This window comes from Canis lupus, chromosome 28 (genome assembly GCF_003254725.2).
Source record: "Canis lupus dingo isolate Sandy chromosome 28, ASM325472v2, whole genome shotgun sequence".
NCBI lineage: Eukaryota > Metazoa > Chordata > Mammalia > Carnivora > Canidae > Canis > Canis lupus.
In genome coordinates, this window is record NC_064270.1 from 5,955,326 (window position 1) to 5,972,520 (window position 17,195).

At 36.3% G+C, this 17,195-nt stretch overlaps 1 protein-coding gene across 9 annotated transcripts in view; it reads left to right on the forward strand.

The window, feature by feature from the left end:
• Positions 1–16,237, forward strand: part of PCGF5 (polycomb group ring finger 5) — a 127,175-nt gene extending 110,938 nt beyond the window's left edge. For 5 of the 9 annotated variants that reach the window (XM_035708061.2, XM_025466494.3, XM_035708060.2 and 2 more), the window contains 2 exons: positions 4,513–4,572; positions 10,511–16,237. In XM_035708061.2, the coding sequence (XP_035563954.1) occupies positions 4,513–4,572; positions 10,511–10,558 (108 nt within the window). In that variant the 3' untranslated portion in view covers positions 10,559–16,237. The remainder of the gene's footprint in view (positions 1–4,512; positions 4,573–10,510) is intronic. The other 4 variants (XM_049103538.1, XM_049103537.1, XM_025466495.3 and 1 more) reach the window with 2 other exon arrangements.
• The last annotated feature ends 958 nt before the right edge of the window (positions 16,238–17,195 follow it).

Sequence of the window (17,195 nt, forward strand, 5' to 3'; positions counted from 1 at the left end):
CAAATTAGCAACAGTCATTTCTTGATCAAGCCCCTAATAGTGTACTTGTTGCAATTCCATCCCTCCCCACCTCTACTCTCCACTGCCGGCAGGATGCCAGGATGTCTGAAAAGCTCACATTACTCTGCCTTACTGCTATTGCTACCTGGCTGTGCCTTGGGCTGGGGTCAGCTGATTTCCTAAACTCATGACCACCTTGTGGTTCTTTTACTTGCTTCTAGTACGTTTTTTACATTAAACATTTTGATTTACCTATGATTGATTTGTTTACTTACATACACATGCCTACAACAAGACTAAGAGTCTAACTTATTCTAAGATTTTTTTTGCCAAAAATATTATTCAATAAGCCATACTTTATCTCAGTGTTTTGTCACCATTATTTATGCATATGTATCTATACACATGTGTACACACACAGATATGTACATGCATGTTCCTGGACATCGTTTTGATCTTCTCAGCAGATCTTATCTCCACATCATGTTATTCATTATGTATAGTTTTTATAAAAATTCAGTCACTTACCACTCACAATTTAAAGCCCCTCATAGTTGTCCATTTTATTTGGAATAAGTTTGAATAAATTTCAACTAATTTACAAGGCAGATAGGCCTTCTAGATTGCTTTAGGATATATATTAATAGGGGATCCCTGGGTGGCGCAGCGGTTTAGCGCCTGCCTTTGGCCCAGGGCGCGATCCTGGAAACCCGGGATTGAATCCCACGTCGGGCTCCCGGTGCATGGAGCCTGCTTCTCCCTCTGCCTGTGTCTCTGCCTCTCTCTCTCTGTCTCTCATGAATAAATAAAATCTTAAAAAATATATTAATATATATCCTTTTTAAAAAATTTTTATTTATGATAGAGAGAGAGAGAGAGAGAGGCAGAGACACAGGCAGAGGGAGAAGCAGGCTCCATGCAGGAAGCCCGATGTGGGACTCGATCCCTGGAATCTGGGATCACGCCCTGAACCAAAGGCAGATGCTCAACCGCTGAGCCACCCAGGTGTCCCTAAATTAATATTTGTTAAGGCTAAGGTCATTATTCTTTTTAAAATTGTGTTGGCTAGTTTTACCTGTTTATTTTTTCAGATGAACTTGAGAATGGGATTGTGATTGGCATTGGAATAAATTTTTAGATTGATCTGTCTGGAATTGGAATCTTTGCAGTTTTTTTCATCTCTTCAGTGTGCAGGAGTGTCCTCTTTGTATGTTCTGCACTCTCCTACGTCTCTGAGTAAACCCTGTGGCTCTCTTGCCTCTTCACTCTGGATGCTGCCTCTGTACCCTGGTCTTCTGCCTCAGGCGAGGCCACTCTATATTCTGATCACCTTACCTTGTCCAATGTTTAGACTCCTAGGAGGGATCTTGGAGAAGTCAGTTTTGCCTGTTTCTCAAGAGCAGCAGCATCTCCCTGTGCCACACAGCATCTGTGCTACTTTTCTTTATCCTGGGGCAGTTCCACTTCAGGCTCAGCCTGTTTTCTGTAGTCCTTGCAATTTCTGGATTCTTGTCTTCACTGTGATGCATTTTTTGAAAGGTTTTTATCTTTAGGAACCAAACCTCTGGTTAAACTTAGCTAACTCTCAGAGATTTTTCAGTTTGTAACAATATTGCCACCTGAAGATGTTATACTAGAAAGATGTTGTATCCTTTGCTTATTAATGGGAGAAAATGTACCTTAAAACCAGTGCTTCTCAAACTTTAATGTCAGTAGAAATCACCTGGGGATCTTGGTAAAATACAGATTCTGACTCAGTAGGTATGGGGGTGGGGCCTAAGACTCTGCATTTCTAACATACTCCCAGGGAATGCCAGTGCATCTAATCTTTGGACCATCTTTTGAGTAATAGGATTTTAGGAAATGTGATCCATGACCACTGGCTTACCCTGTGGCTTCCATATCTGTTAGTTGAGGGTGTAGAATTACAGAATTAGATCTCAGTGTGGAAGGTGTTTAGTTATCTAGACTAATCACAATACATGATCCTGTTTATATCCATGCAGTGTTCATCACATTTTTGAAGCATAAATAGAATGATTTGTACTGTTGTGCAACTTCCTTTTTTTCATTTGATGGTATGTCATGGTGAATAAACAAACTTGATATGTAGCTGCAGCATAATTTGATTCACACACTCCTTTGTGGAAATTTAGATTTTTTTCAAGTTTAACATTATAAATAATGCTATATTCTAATATAAAATACATCCTTTTGCACATGTGGAAGCATATTCATTGGCTAGATTCCAGATGTGGATTTACAGCAGAGTGACATGTTTTAAATATTGATAGACATTGACAAATTACCCTCTTAAAATATTTTAGCAGTGTCTAATTCTACCAGTAACATGAGAGTGCCCATTTTCTGACATCCTCACCAACCCTGCATATTATCAATTTTTTGTTTCTTCTGTGAAATTTATTTTCCTGTCTGTTGCCTTGCTGTTGTTTTTCCATTGTGATGTTTGTCTTTTTCTCACTAACTTCTAGGAGCTCTTTATGTATTCTGGGTATGAATCTTTGGTTATATATGTTATAGCTATTTCCCCCCAGTTGTGTTCTGCTTCCTAGTTTTTTGAGTTTAATTTTTTACTTACTCGTTTGAGAGAGAGCATGCACAAGCAGGGGGATGGGCAGAGGGAAAGGGAAAGACAGACTTCCCACTGAGCAGGGAACCTGAAGCAGGGCCTGATCCCAGGACTCTAGGATGGTGACATGAGCACAAGACAGATGCTTAACTGATTGAGCCATCCAGGTGCCCCTCTGCTTCCTAGTTTTTACTTTATCCTTAAAATTTGAGTAATAATACTTGTCTTGAAATTTTTAATAAGAATGAAATATTATATAATAAAGAACCTAGCAGAATACCTGACATAGTAAATGTTAGTAAGTTTATGAATAACTTATATATATTATATCTTGTTATTATAATTCTCTAACTTCCTCTTATTTCTGGGAGCTTACTGTTAATATTTTTCCATTTGGCCCAAGCTTTCATCATGAGCTCATGCTCTTTCTGTTCATCTTTTTTCGGGGTAGGTTGAGTACTAACTCTCAGTACAGCCCACCCCTCTTTCCCAGATACCCCTTCTAACAAACCCCTGCTGGGACATACCTGAAATTACTGTATCACATTTGTCTTACTTTGCTTTAATCTGCATTATTAAGTAATTTTGGGCAAAGCAAACATCCTTCTTGACTGATACCAAAGAGATTAATAGGAAAAAATAATAATCACTTAGTGAAATAGCTTCTTTCACCTTAACTCTTCACTCTTAAATGCTTTTTGGGACTTGGCATTGTTTAGGACTTGCATAGTCTGCTAGACCAGAGCATGGGACTCTTCAGAGAGAAAAGGGAAGGTTGCTAAAGGTAGCAGTGCTGGGCATGTCCTATAGCATGTGATGAGCCCTGTACAGAAAGGCAAAGACTCACTTCTGGAAAAAATTGCTAGTCTTTTGGGGAAATGGAAATTTTCTAAAATTTTACTGAAAAAGGCTATATTTGTTTTAATCATTGCTTCCTTTAATGTTCTTTCAGAGTATACCTTTTAAAAAACTACTTGCTCTTGGATGTTAGATTTATCCTGGTTAATTTACACCTATGTATTTCTATGTATTTTTTGCCATTTTGAAGAAACCTACAATGTTGAATTCATATATACATAATTTTAAAGTATATATTTCATTGTTTATAATCATATTACAATTAAAATAATGTTCATATTTAATAAGTATTTAGCCCAGCATTGAAAAATCAAAATTTGGGAATAATTTTCTTTAATCTGAACAGTTAAACTGCCAAAAATTAGTGGGTTTACAACTGAATCTACTCAATATTTTTAAATTTGTTCATTCATTGATTTACTCATGAAACATTTTTGAGAAGCTGCTATGTGCCATTTCTGGGCCTTAGTTATTAAGGTTATACATATGAATAAGATACAGACTCAAGGAGTTCACATTATCATGCTATTAAAATAGATGTGGAAACTGAAAATTTAACCTGAGCAATATAAAAAACTTAATCTAAAACAGAAAATGGACCCATTACAGCTTGGAGCAAGCTGCTTAACCCTTTCAGAACTCTGAGGTCCGTAAACAGTATCACTTTCATGGATAGTAAAAGGGAGAGTTCAGCGAGATTAATCACAGTAAAGGGTGGAAGAAAGAGGGTACCCCTCTCCTGGATTGAAGAGATGAGAGTTTTCCCAAGAATTATTATCTGAAGAGGAGATGGAAAGGTTAGCCACCATTTTGATTAATATTTACAGAATATTAACAAAACTGATATTTAGATACTAAAGTTGTTTCAGGCTACATTTTACCAGTCACAAGTTAATAAAATCTTTGAAAAACAACAACAACAACAACAAATCAACAACCATAGTTTGGAGAGTGTTTACTTAAAATTATGTTGACTCATGTTTGACGTTAAGATAGTTTAATCAGTTTTAAATATGTATCCAGTTGTGGATGCCTCTTATCTGATGAGTTCATCTCCTCCGCAGTTTCGGTGTCTGAACTGCTCAGCTTCGCAAGTCTGCTCTCAGGATGGCCCTTTGTATCAGGTAAGAGGCACTCACGACTGTACATATTACTACCCTCATGATGCCTGCCAAGATGGTGACTGCTTTCATTCCAAACTCAAGTTTAAGTCATGTAACTTTGCAGAACTAATACTTGAACTACAAAACTTCATTTTTCAATTTATGTCCCCAAAGTTTCCCATTATTTGAGCTCTCTTGCATTTACCTATTTCATTTCACTGAATTATAAATGTTAAGGCCATTTATGAGTCAGAAATTTTTAATAATTACTAGTTTCAGCCCTTGAGAAATCTGCTCCATTTTGGATATCTGCTCCCTACTTAACACTTCTTTGTATAAATTTGTGTGTGTGTGTGTGTGTGTTTTAAATCAGTCACCCACAAGTGAAAGATAAAATACCAGATTAGAGTAAGCTCAATGACAGCAACAACCCAGTGGCACCCTGAGTCTGCTTACTAGACCCCGCCCTGTCCTTTACTTGGGTCGCTCTTTGAATACAGAAACAGTAGTGGACTACATTTTAATTGGGATGATAAATTGTAGTGATGCTTCTGCCTTTAACTATAACTCATACATACATGGTTTTTTGCTTTCACTCTTGGCACTGATGTCTGTTTCCTTAGAAATAAAGATGTTCATAAACTCTGATCTAAAGTATTAGAGAACTGGAGTAAGACCAGGTTTTTAAAAATCCTCACAAATTCCCTTTTCTTTCTTCAACACTTCATAATGGATTATAGTTTTTTCAGAGTTGAACTTAAAATTAATAAGGATGTACCTTTAGCCAAAATTCAGCTAGAAATTTTCAAGGAAAAAGCTACCACTTTTTTATTTCAAGAAAATATTATGTACGTAGCTTTATACTATTTTTTAATTTTTAAATTTAAAATGTTTTTAGACTCCATGAAATGAAAAACTTTCTAGGAAACTACCAGTGGACTAAATTTATCCATGAAGAAAGAAAATTTAAATGACTAAGTCATGAAAGAAAATATTAAAGAAATATTTTCTCAAAAAATTATTTTTCTCAGAGGATACATAAATTATTTTATGGTAATGCTGTCTCAAATTTTCAAGCAATAGATTTTCCCATTCTAAATTGTTTTAAATTATTGAAAAAGGTGGAATTCTTCCAAGCTTATTTTACAAAAGTAACATAATCATGATACCAAAAACTGATAGAGAACCCCCAACTAGAAAACAAGTTTCAAACTCATTTTTTATACAAAGATGATGAATAATATACCAAAATCATATACTAAAAGAATAAACCAAGACCAAATAATATTTTTATCAGAAATACAAGAATGGCTTAATATTGGGGGGACGGAAATAATATATATAGTAGAAACATTCTATACACACACACACACACACAGATATTTCAAAACCATTAGTAGATACTGAAAAGGCATTTGATAAAATTCATTATTAAGTCCCAATTTTCCCTACCAACTTCTTGTGAAAATTTTCCAAAAAACAAGTAAATTGAAATAGTACAAAGGAATATCCTTTACTTTTACTTAGAATTTTACCAATTAACATTCTGCTACATTTTCTCCCCCTTTGTTCCTTCTCTTCCCTTCTCCTCATCTTATTAATCTCTTTATAATTCTGTCTGTTGTTTCTTTGTGAAACCGTTTGAAAGTAAATTGCAAGTATCATGACAGTTGACCACTAATTATTTCAACATATATTTCCTAAGATCAAAGACTTCCTCATAAATAACCAAAATACCACTTCACACACAAGAAATTTAAATAGTATGTAAAATATTATAAAGATGTCACTTCTCCCCATAATTAGATTATGGAGTTTGATATAGGTTTCAAGCACACTTTTAGCAGATTCTTACTGAACTGAACAGAATCAGTCATTCTAAAGTTCACCAGGAAGTATAAACCAGTGTTTTTTTTTTTTAAACCAGAATTTCTGATCAGTCTCATTTGTCAGTAATCAAGCAGGGAGGTTGGGGGGTGGGGGTTGCTGACACGCACACTGCCACATGCTAAAATGTATCTTAAAGCTGAAGTAGTTAAAATAGGGACTGACTTAAAGCATAGACACAGAAATAAAAAGAACAGCACAGGAACAGACTCTCTAGTACATATGAATCTATAAAGAGTATTTCAAGTCAGTGGAGGAAAGAAAAGATTCACTTAGCAAATACCGATTGAGCACTTAACTGTGCACTGGTCACTTTTTTAGGCCCTGGGGAGACAGAAGTAAAAATAAGCAAAATTCTTCTTCCTCATAGAACTTATGCTGTAATGATGGTTAACAAATGAAAAATAAATGAGCAAAATTTGTAGTGTGAGAAGAAAAAGTAGATAAATAGAATATTTTAGGTAAGATAGCTAAGGGAAGACTTATTTGAGGTGGTGATTCTAGATCAAAAGGAAGTGAGAGAAGTAGACATGTGTATATCTGGGATAGATGCCTTGGGCGAAGGGAATACAGTGGAAAGATCCAGAGGAGCGGTCTGTCTAGTTGCTTGAGGGTTGCAAGGAGGCCAGTGAGGCTGGACCAGAAACAGGAGTTGGTGGGTGGTGGCAGGGGTAATCAGTGAAGTTGGAATATAGATGTTGGGGGTAGGGTAGTAGGTTTTGTTTTCAATAAATTCTACTGCAACTTTTGGTGGTGGTGATGAAGATTCAATCCATACCTCACATTATAGGAGATTTTCGTGGCTTAAAGTGGTAAATATTCAAATTGATAGGAAGAAATATAAGACTGAATAATCTCTACATGGGGATGGCCTTTCTCATTGTATGTGTAAAAGGAAAGAAAGACAAACCAAGTTGACTGTTAATGTTGAAAAGTACATGGCAAAAATACCACAACTAAGGAAATATTTGCAATATAGGACAGAAATAAAGAATTCATACAAATCTGTAAGACAAAATTCACCTTTCCTTAGAAAAATGAACAAAAGACATGCTAAGAGTCACGAAAGAGGGAAACAAAACTGGCTCATCAGCATACAAAAATGGTTAATTTCTTTAGAATAAATAAAATACTATTTTATGCTTACTAAATTGCCATATTAGGAGGGAAGAAATGATAGTATTCATGATTCCTGAGGCCACTAAAGAAGTATATTCATAGTTCTTTTGGAAATGTAAAGATAGAATAACTTTCTTGAAGCCCAGGGTGACATTTATTGAAAAGGCTTTAAAAATGTATATGCTGTTTGAACTAGCAGTTCCACTTCTAAGAATCAGCCCTGATCATTGGATCAAGATTAATTTAAAATCCCAAAAACAAAACAAAAGGAATAAACTAAAACATAGGACAAAAGATTTATTGATCACTTAGGATGATTTTCCATAAAAGCATTATATTCATCCTTTTAAATAGGATAGAAATAAGTCATGGAATTTTTTTTTAAAGATTTTATTTATTTATTCATGATAGTCACACAGAGAGAGAGCAAGAGAGAGAGGCAGAGACATAGGCAGAGGGAGAAGCAGGCTCCATGCAGGGAGCTCGACGTGGGATTCGATCCCGGGTCTCCAGGATCGCGCCCTGGGCCAAAGGCAGGCGCTAAACCGCTGCGCCACCCAGGGATCCCAGTCATGGAATTTTTTAATGAAAATTAAAATTTTACATGGACAAAATTATTTTCTAAATATGTGTAGCATGATTACAGTCTTGGAAAAAAATACGTACATAGACAAAAAGACTAGAAGGATATATACTAAAATAATTATGGTAGTTCTCTTTGGATGGTGGTTATTTGAATGATTTTGCTCTTGGTGCCTTTCTATATTTTCAAAATCTATTGTGAAACCATGTTACTTTTACAATAAAAAATTTTAAAAGCAGTACATCAATGAAGATCAATGTTACCATTTTCTAAAGTTATCACATTTGAAATATATACTGTAGAAGTATCTTTTTTATTTTAGTACATGATGAGAATGAGGACTAGCAACTCTACATCAAGTAGATCTGTTGAGGGCAATCACTGAACACTAGCAGGGTGATGTGCCACATTTCATGATAGTACGTGCAGCACCATTTTACTTCAGAAAGCAAATTGAAATACAAATAGAACTTAAAAGTATACCTTTCAGTTCCCAGAATTGTAAAACTTTTCAGTAAACTTCATGTGTCGTCATAGAACAAACACAAATGGTTACTTGGAGAAAACCAAACCATTTTCAGCCAAAACCAGAGAATCCTGACCACTGATACTAAGCCATTTTACTTCACTCTCTACCTTCGTCCCAGTAGAATTGGTGATGGATTCTTCTATATATTATGGATTCTAGACCAAGTGACTTATTTGCCAAAACTATGCAGATTCAACAGAATCCAAAATAGAAAGTAAAGCTAGGAGAGTGTTGTGACAGTGGGCAAGCTGCCACTTGGGCCAGGGATAATGAATGGGAAGTAGGAAAGTTAGGTAGGATGTCTGGGCAGCAATCTACAGCTAGCTGAGCTTCAGAAGACCCAGGGAGTGGCAGCCCGGGTGGTTCAGCGGTTTAGCGCCACCTTCAACCCAGAGCCTGATCCTGGAGACCGGGGATCCAGCGAGTCCCACATCAGGCTCCCTGCATGAAGCCTGCTTCTCCCTCTGCCTGTGTCTCTGCCCCCCGCCCCCCCCCCCCCCCCCCGCCGCGTCTCTCATGAACAAATAAAATCTTTGAGAAAAAAAAAAAAAAAACCCAGGGATTTTTTTTTTTAAATAAAATGCAGATTCCTGTGCCCCACGACCAGATACTCTGATTCAGAAGTAACAAAATTTAAACCAAAATAGATTTAGACCATGGAAATCTTGAGAGACCGTGACTTTTACTCCAGCCCTCAGAACTGGTGGTGGCATCACCTCAAGTCCTCAACTGGGAAGGGCAAGACCTAGAAATTATTTCCACCCTCCAGTCCCATCCTAAGCTGAATGGAAAAAGACTCCAAAGACAAGTCTTCTCACTATACAGCCTAGCTATGTATGATCAGTATAGAACCTCAGTCCGTCTCCCTCATCTATATGAAAGAGTTCACAATTTCCTGTCCTGGATTTTTACATTCACCTACATCAAGATGAAGAGCTGTCAGTGACAGTTTCCGCACTTTCCTGGTTTTGTAAAAGGAGCTCCTCAAAATTTCATTTAATCTGCAGCCTTCAGAAAAGCAAAACCATTGGTTCTCCAGACCTTTCTGACTCTGTGATGTTTAGGTTCTTAAGGATACGGTCAAACTATAGGGGAAAACAGCTAAGGAAGTGGTGGGGTGGCCTGTGCTTCTCATCAGCAGGAAGCACTTCCCTCTCCAGTGTGCTGTTGTAGGATCCCTTTGCAATAGTCAAGCAATGAAGGACCATCGGAACCTTTCAATCCTGTAAGAGTCCACAGTGAACATATAACAGTATCAATGGACTGTTGAAAGGAGGTTCCACGTAGCATCTACTTGTTTTTCAGTTTTAAAGGACCATTAGAGTGTAAATGTTAAAAAGAAAAAGGTGTCAAGCTTAACTTAAAATTGTGATTTGTGAAAACTACCCCAGTTTCATAGATTCACAGCAAGACGTCTCTGTTAACTTGTGACTCAATGGCTGTCAAACGGCAGCTCTGGATAGAGTCCAGCCCCCACTCCCCCCAAGTTTCATGACTGATTGAATGAATCCCTTTATGCAGAGTCAGAGTCTTCAGGCCTCCCCTGGCCCTGCCCCTCCCTACGTGTTACAGTAGTAAGAGTCACACACCCAGCTAGTGTGACATCAGTGAGACTTTGAACTTGACTTTGTTACATATTACGGAAAACTTGACTGATTCTGAAAAAAATAGCAATTTAAAATTAATTTTAATGGTAACTATCTCTATTTAATTGTCATAATCACTAGTACCAGGAAGTAAGTATTGTAAGTTATAACCCTGCATTCTTAATATCTCATATGTAATCTTTATTGTTTTCATATAAACACAGTCTTATTCATCATCATGTTTTTATTTTATAGTCCTACCCCATGGTATTGCAGTATCGACCAAGAATTGATTTCGGTTAGACCAAGGGGCCTTGATCCCACTGAGATGAATCCTGCACTTTGTTTACTCATCAACAGATCGCACAGTGAACGGTGTGTGGACGAGAGGGACACAACCAGATTTTCAGCATGCAAATAAGGCCATTGTCTGTCTCTAAGTTGTCAGTTGCATTTATGTTGTTTCTATTAAGAGTGAACCAAGTGCCATTCTGCTACTGAACCACCCGCATAAGGTATCTGTGCTGTCTCACCATGTACCATACAAGCCAGGGTTGAAATCAGCTAGGTGTGCAGCCATGATTCAGCCTCTCGCATATCTTGCTTGCTTGTCCTGAGACTGTTCTGATGTTTGATTACACTAGTACTATGACTCAATCTGTGTGGTGTTGCAGTTTTCACATACTTAATATTTTATTAATTTTTGTTTAAAATAGAGTACTGTACAAGAAATAATTATTGTATCTTGAAGTTATTTTGTATGGGAAAGTATTTAGAAGAGTGGTTTGTGAGCCACTGTCCTGTTCTCAGTAAGCTTTTTGTGTGCAAAATAGTTCACTCTTGAGTGTTCAAGTCTTTGGGGAAGAATTCCAATTATTCTTATCATTAGAGCACATTATAGCTGTAGACATTTTAAGTCCTCCAGCGGTGTAGTCTACCAGTTGCACAGGAGGGCACATTAGCCCTCCAGGTTGAACATGTGTGTGACTCCGTGGAGACCTGAAGTTCGATTCATACCCATTCGAGACATTAACAGCTGGTCACATTTACTCTAACAAAATGGATGCATCAGTAAGGTCGACCTTTCATAATGCCTTATGAAAGCAGGTGCTGCTTCATGAAACGTCACTGTGTAGCCCTTTTTGTATATGCATCCTTATATTGTGGCTCCCATTTAACAAGTAGCGTCTCTCTTTTTAAGTTGGCCTTAGGTGAGTGTCATTGTGGCATGCAGAGGGTTATGATGATTTTAAATATTAGGATTTTTAGAGAAGATAACATTAGCCATTTTATGGATTTCAGAAGTCTCAAGGCAATTATTAATTAAAACTGTTAGTTACCTGTCACATTTCCAAACCATATGCATAAAATAGAATAAATGCAGTGTAGTAGGTAATATGCTAACCAAAATTAATGGTTTGAGGATATTTCATTTTAGATCCTGTAGTAATCAGGGGGAAACGGGATTGTTTTATACATAAATTCATTAAGGTCAGAGCTGTGATAATGTCCTTGATTTTGCAGTTTTGTTAAGTCTTCCATTCATTTTGAGGTTAGTCTGCAAGTCAAAGAAAGTCTTGTTACCTTAAATTACATGAAGAATTTTATTTTAAACCTTTTAAAATTTACAGTTTTCTTCAGAAAACTTCTTTGGAAATTAAGTTTTATTACTTGCTTCAAAATAAACAAGTTAACCTCTGAAACTTAGGAAAAATCTTGAAAGTTAGGAAAACTCTGTTTTAGAAATCTGACACGAGCACAATCTGTGTGGTACACACATAGTTTTTATAACTGTATACATTGTAGATGTGCTACATTTTCCAGTAAAATGTATCACAGATAATGCCTTCTGAATATCAAAATGCTTCTTAGAAATAACATTGTTTAACTCTAAAAAACATAAAATACAGCTAAATCTTGATGCATTTCACAACCTCTAAAAGTCTGAAACTTCCTAATTACCTTTTCCATGTGTCTTTGTTTCAAGTTAGAAAGTCAGTATTAAAGTCTTCTACTGTTTTTGTTTTGACGTCTGTGAAAAAGGTTATGGCAATGCTTTCTGAATTTCATTTTGTTAGATTGTGTTTGTGCCTGGAAGGACTCAAAAGTAGAATTTAAAAGGCAGATTTTTGTTGACACTTTAAAAACGGTTAGAACAGATCATTATATTCAACCAAAAACAATTTACTCTCCAGATGCAGAAATTATTTTGCTGTTATGAAACCCAATTCCCTGACATCCCTAAGAAATTTTAAAATTATGAATCTGTCACATCTAGGTCAGTGATTAAAATAGTGCTTTACATGTGGAAGTTAATTAACTCAAAATTAATTGAGTGTGCATTTTTAAAAACCACAAATGAGACCTGCGTGTTTTTGGGTCCCCAGCCAAAACTTACAGCCTTAAATGAGTTTTGTATACCTGATCTCTTTAAATTTGGCCTGTTGCTGCCTCCACTCCTTTAATTTCACTATTTTCCAAGGAAATATATAGGAAGCAATTATGGGATTGAGAATAGTTTTATATAAAATTCCTTTATTCAATGTTAACACGCTAACATTTTTATTGAAATGCAATGGAATATGTGCCAAAACATGTGAAAGATAACTTTATATAAAGAAGGGCATCAGTTACCAGTTAAGTTAGGGAAAGGTGCACATTTTATGATGGTCCCAAGTAATACAGTGTTACTATTAAGAACCATAGACTTCTTCAACAAACCTCTTTTGGTATATTCAACTATAATTTTCTAAGTATGGGACTACTTTCATGTCAAGCAATACACTAATTATCCCCTAAGCCAGATTATGGAATTTGCAAGAAACCAGATGCAGAAAAAATATACAGGCAACTTTTGTGGTCCATTTTATAAACTTAGGGTGCTAATAAATCTCTTTATATAAACAACCTATAGAAATAATCATCTGAATCGGCAAAATTGGAGAATCAAACTAAAATTTTTTTAATCTGTTGTTCAAAAGAACTTTAACTTCCATAAAAGATTTTATAATCTGCTTTCTCTGCCTTAGATATCAGAGACATCAGAGGGTCAAGGAACCTCAGATATAAAGGACTATGGTCCATAGATACCACTTTAGCTGGAGTGAACAGACCCATTAATAGAAAAATCAGAATACGGCCCTTTCTCTAGATTAACCAAAACACTGTTAAGTATAAGAAAATAAACTAAAAGGCTCATTGATGAGGTAATATAAGGTCATTCAGTCTGGGGTACAGGTACCTTGGGTAATGTCTTTTAATTACTTTCCTAAAAGTGTATTTCTTTAGTCTCTTTATTCATTGGAAATATGTCCCATACAAATATGCCACATTTTATAAATGTAATTAGTTTGCTCTACTACATTATATACTCTAATCTAAATTTAAGCAACTCTATAAGGGGGAAAAGTGTGTTATATAATATTGTGAACTGTTTAGCTTTATTGAAATATTTAAGAGAAAGTGCCTCATTGCTAAAGTGCATTTCTGTTTAGATTTACTGCATAAATTTTGAGTTATCTGTTCCTGTCTCTTATGAATGGTTTTGTATCTAGGCACTCATAAGTTTGAGTAATCTCTTTTTGAAAGATTTTCATAAGAAATAGAGATCACCAAAGACCTTCTGCTGTTCATTAATAACCATGGTAAGACAGAGAATTTTAACAGTTTGGAGGTTGGAATCTTTTAGGTTGCAATTTAATTTTATATAGTTAGGCAATAACCTTGAGTAACTGCTAAAATATCACCAAAGAAAGATTTGAAGCTGATTTTTGTGATGAGATCAATCAAATGGAGGTTTTTCTTGCAATAATCAGAACACACTTCCTTTCAAATATGTCCCTTGTTTTCCCAGCACCACTTGATAGGTCTTAGGAAATCCTCAAAGATGAGAAAGAGATAAACACCACAATTGGCTTTCCCTTGGATGCAAGTGGAAGAAATGGATCCTCTGAAAAGAAAACTGAAATGGAGATTTTAATTCGAATTTGAGAAGCTCTTTAATTCATTTCATGCAGCCCATATAAACTAAAATTATGCTTATTTAGTTCCTGGATTCTTAATAACATGAGAAATTTTATTAAAGGCAGACTTTGGTAGAAATGCTGACCATGCTTACATGTATAGAAAATAGTACATTCTATTGGATTTACATAAGTAAATGCTTTTTTTTTCTTTTTCTGGTATTCAAAAGCAAATTTTTCATAAAGGCTTTTTTTTTCCCCCTAAAAAGTAACTCTTTGGCCTATTTCTCAGTGATTACTTTGTAATTAGAATTTAGCCATATAGCCAAACTTTGACAAAATGGGTCCCAGATCAAGAGTGTATACATCAAGTTAAGCATTGCCCTCCCACCCTTCTCCTTGGGAGCTTACCCTGTCACCATCTTGAAGGTAAGGCTTACATGATGCAGTCCTTCTGGTAGCTGGGTAAGCTTCTCGGATGCTCTCTGCTACATACTCTGGTTTATCATAAGGAATCGTCCAGCAGGCTAAGCTTTATACCAAGATGTTAGTTATAGGAATTACAAAAATGAATGAGTTTGCCATAACTTTAATGTTTGGGACTAGAAACAAAAACATGAAAATGTTAGTAATACTTTTAAGATATAGATATATATCCCTGCAATAAGGAACATAACATGTATGCCACATCTGGTCTATGAAAAACTGAAAAATATTAAAGAAGAGCTCAGAAACCCCTTTGAAAGCACAAAATAACCAACCAGTTTTGGATTTACTTGATATACCTAGTTCTACATGTAGTATTTCAGTGGAAAAAACATCAGGTTGAAAGTTCATTAAAATGTATGTACTTAAATATACATTATAAGATTTTCATGGTTTTCTTTTTCTCAAAGCAAAGGCATTTTCCCAATAATTTAAAATGATTCTCTTCCTTGTGTAGTCTTCACAAGTAGTGTGTTTACTATCCTCACTGTATTTGCAAATAGAATTAAAATGCTTGAGTACTTCCTTTTCAGAAAGTTATGAAATTAAACAAATATAATTTATTTTAAATGCTCATTCATATATGTATACCCATTATGCCCCTTTTTCTAGGATTCAATACTAAGACATTGATCTGAAATGCCTTTATCTTTAAATATAGAATCAAGTGAAACAGAGATGTTAAAATACTGGGTCTAGTTTGCTTCCATCTTTTAGAGCTTCGTGGCGTAAGAAACTAACCTAGAACAAATGAAGATTAAATATTCCTGGGCAATGTAGAGCTAGTAAACAGATTATCCCTAGACTTCACCTCAGGCCACTGGAGCAGAAGTTCTACACACTAGAAATGTAATGGGATCAGCCTAACATTTTGGGGGTTCGGTTTTCTTTTGCTGTATTTTTTAGAATGGGGATGGGGGCCTAAGTGTCCTTACGAAGCTGCGGCCCATGACAAGAGCTTGTGGGAGGGCGCCAGCCTTCCGCTGCGCTCCTGCACCTGGCAGCGCAACAGCAAAGCACCAGTTTTTAATCAAGCAGCCCTCACATTAAATAAAACCATCATAGAATCTATTGTACAGTTATGTTGCTAATTTTCCTTTGAAATATAAAATATTTTAAGCTTTTTTTGTCAAAAGTGGTAACATCTTAATACAAATAAAAACCTTTTTGTGGTTGTAAGATTTAGCTTATAAATCATTCAAATTGAAGTGAAAGATTACCAGGTCATTGTTAATGACTTAGTCTATTAAGAATATATGTATTTTTGTAAAGGAAAAGCACTTGTAGATATTTAATCAGTACAAGATATATGTCTGTTTTGCAGAAAATAAAATGCTGCTTAGAGATTCTCTTTAAATATTTTTTATTTTTGTGCTCAAATGTATTTTCTGTTGATCAATGGAATGTTCTGTATAAAAGCTGTATGGTTGTACCGTTGGGCTAGATTCTTTTGTTTTTTAAAATCTGGACTTAGCCAAGTATATTTGACCATGTTAAAAATAGTATCTTTGTTATTAAAATTTTGATTGCATAATTTATTGTTGTCTGTCATCCTCAATATTAGTTGTAGGTCGCAGCCTCAATTTCTACTGTAGCAAATTTTATTAAAATTTGTTGAATATTTGAGATCATAGCTACTCTCTCAAGACTCTTGAGCTGCTTAGTTTTAAGACAGTAGGCTGCCCCTCAAGGAATACTTGAGGTCTGCACACACACATATGCTTTAGAACAATTTCTTATTTTGTTAGCTTAATCAAATCTAAATAACCCTTTGAAAGTAACTGAGTATCAAAAAAAGGCCCAAGTGAATTAAAAGCCAGACTGCTTTCTTCGGCCAGTTAGAGAACAGTTCTGTGTTATTACCCCTGTGTGTTCTTGCCCCAGGAGTTCAAACTAGGCTAACGTCAGGGCTTGGAGTCGGGGTGTGACAGTGATTCAGCTCTCTCCCCCATTGTCCCGTTGGCACCGGAGCTCTGTCTGATATTACTAGCTAGAAGTGGAGGTGGCTCGAAACCCCAGGCCATGGAAGGAGAGGTGGAAGGTAGCAGCCTCTGGGCATGGTTTGCCTCTCTTCCTTTTAGCCTCACCCTGTTCAAGGCCATTGCAAGATGGGAAAAAACACGGAGGACCGTGCATGGGAAGTGCACAGAAAGGCAGCACACATTACTTTTGTCACGTGTCATTGGCCAGGACTCAGGCACATGGCCTCCCCTACCTGCTGCGCCAGTCTCAGAGAAACCTGGAGGACAGTAGAGTCAACCCCATGCTCCGAAGACAAGAAAGAATGGGTTTGTGACCTCATCAGTTTCTGTCAAACCTCCACTCAAGAAAGGGGTCACAGTCCCCCAGTTCTGACAAGTGTCTTGTCAACACAGGGTCTTCACTGATCTTCTCACTGGTGTAGAACTGAGGTGTGGAGGAGTCCTGCGCTCCCTCAAGGCCTGAAAAGATGGGGCCAGCCTCCACTTTCTGTGTGGCCAGGGGGTTTTGCA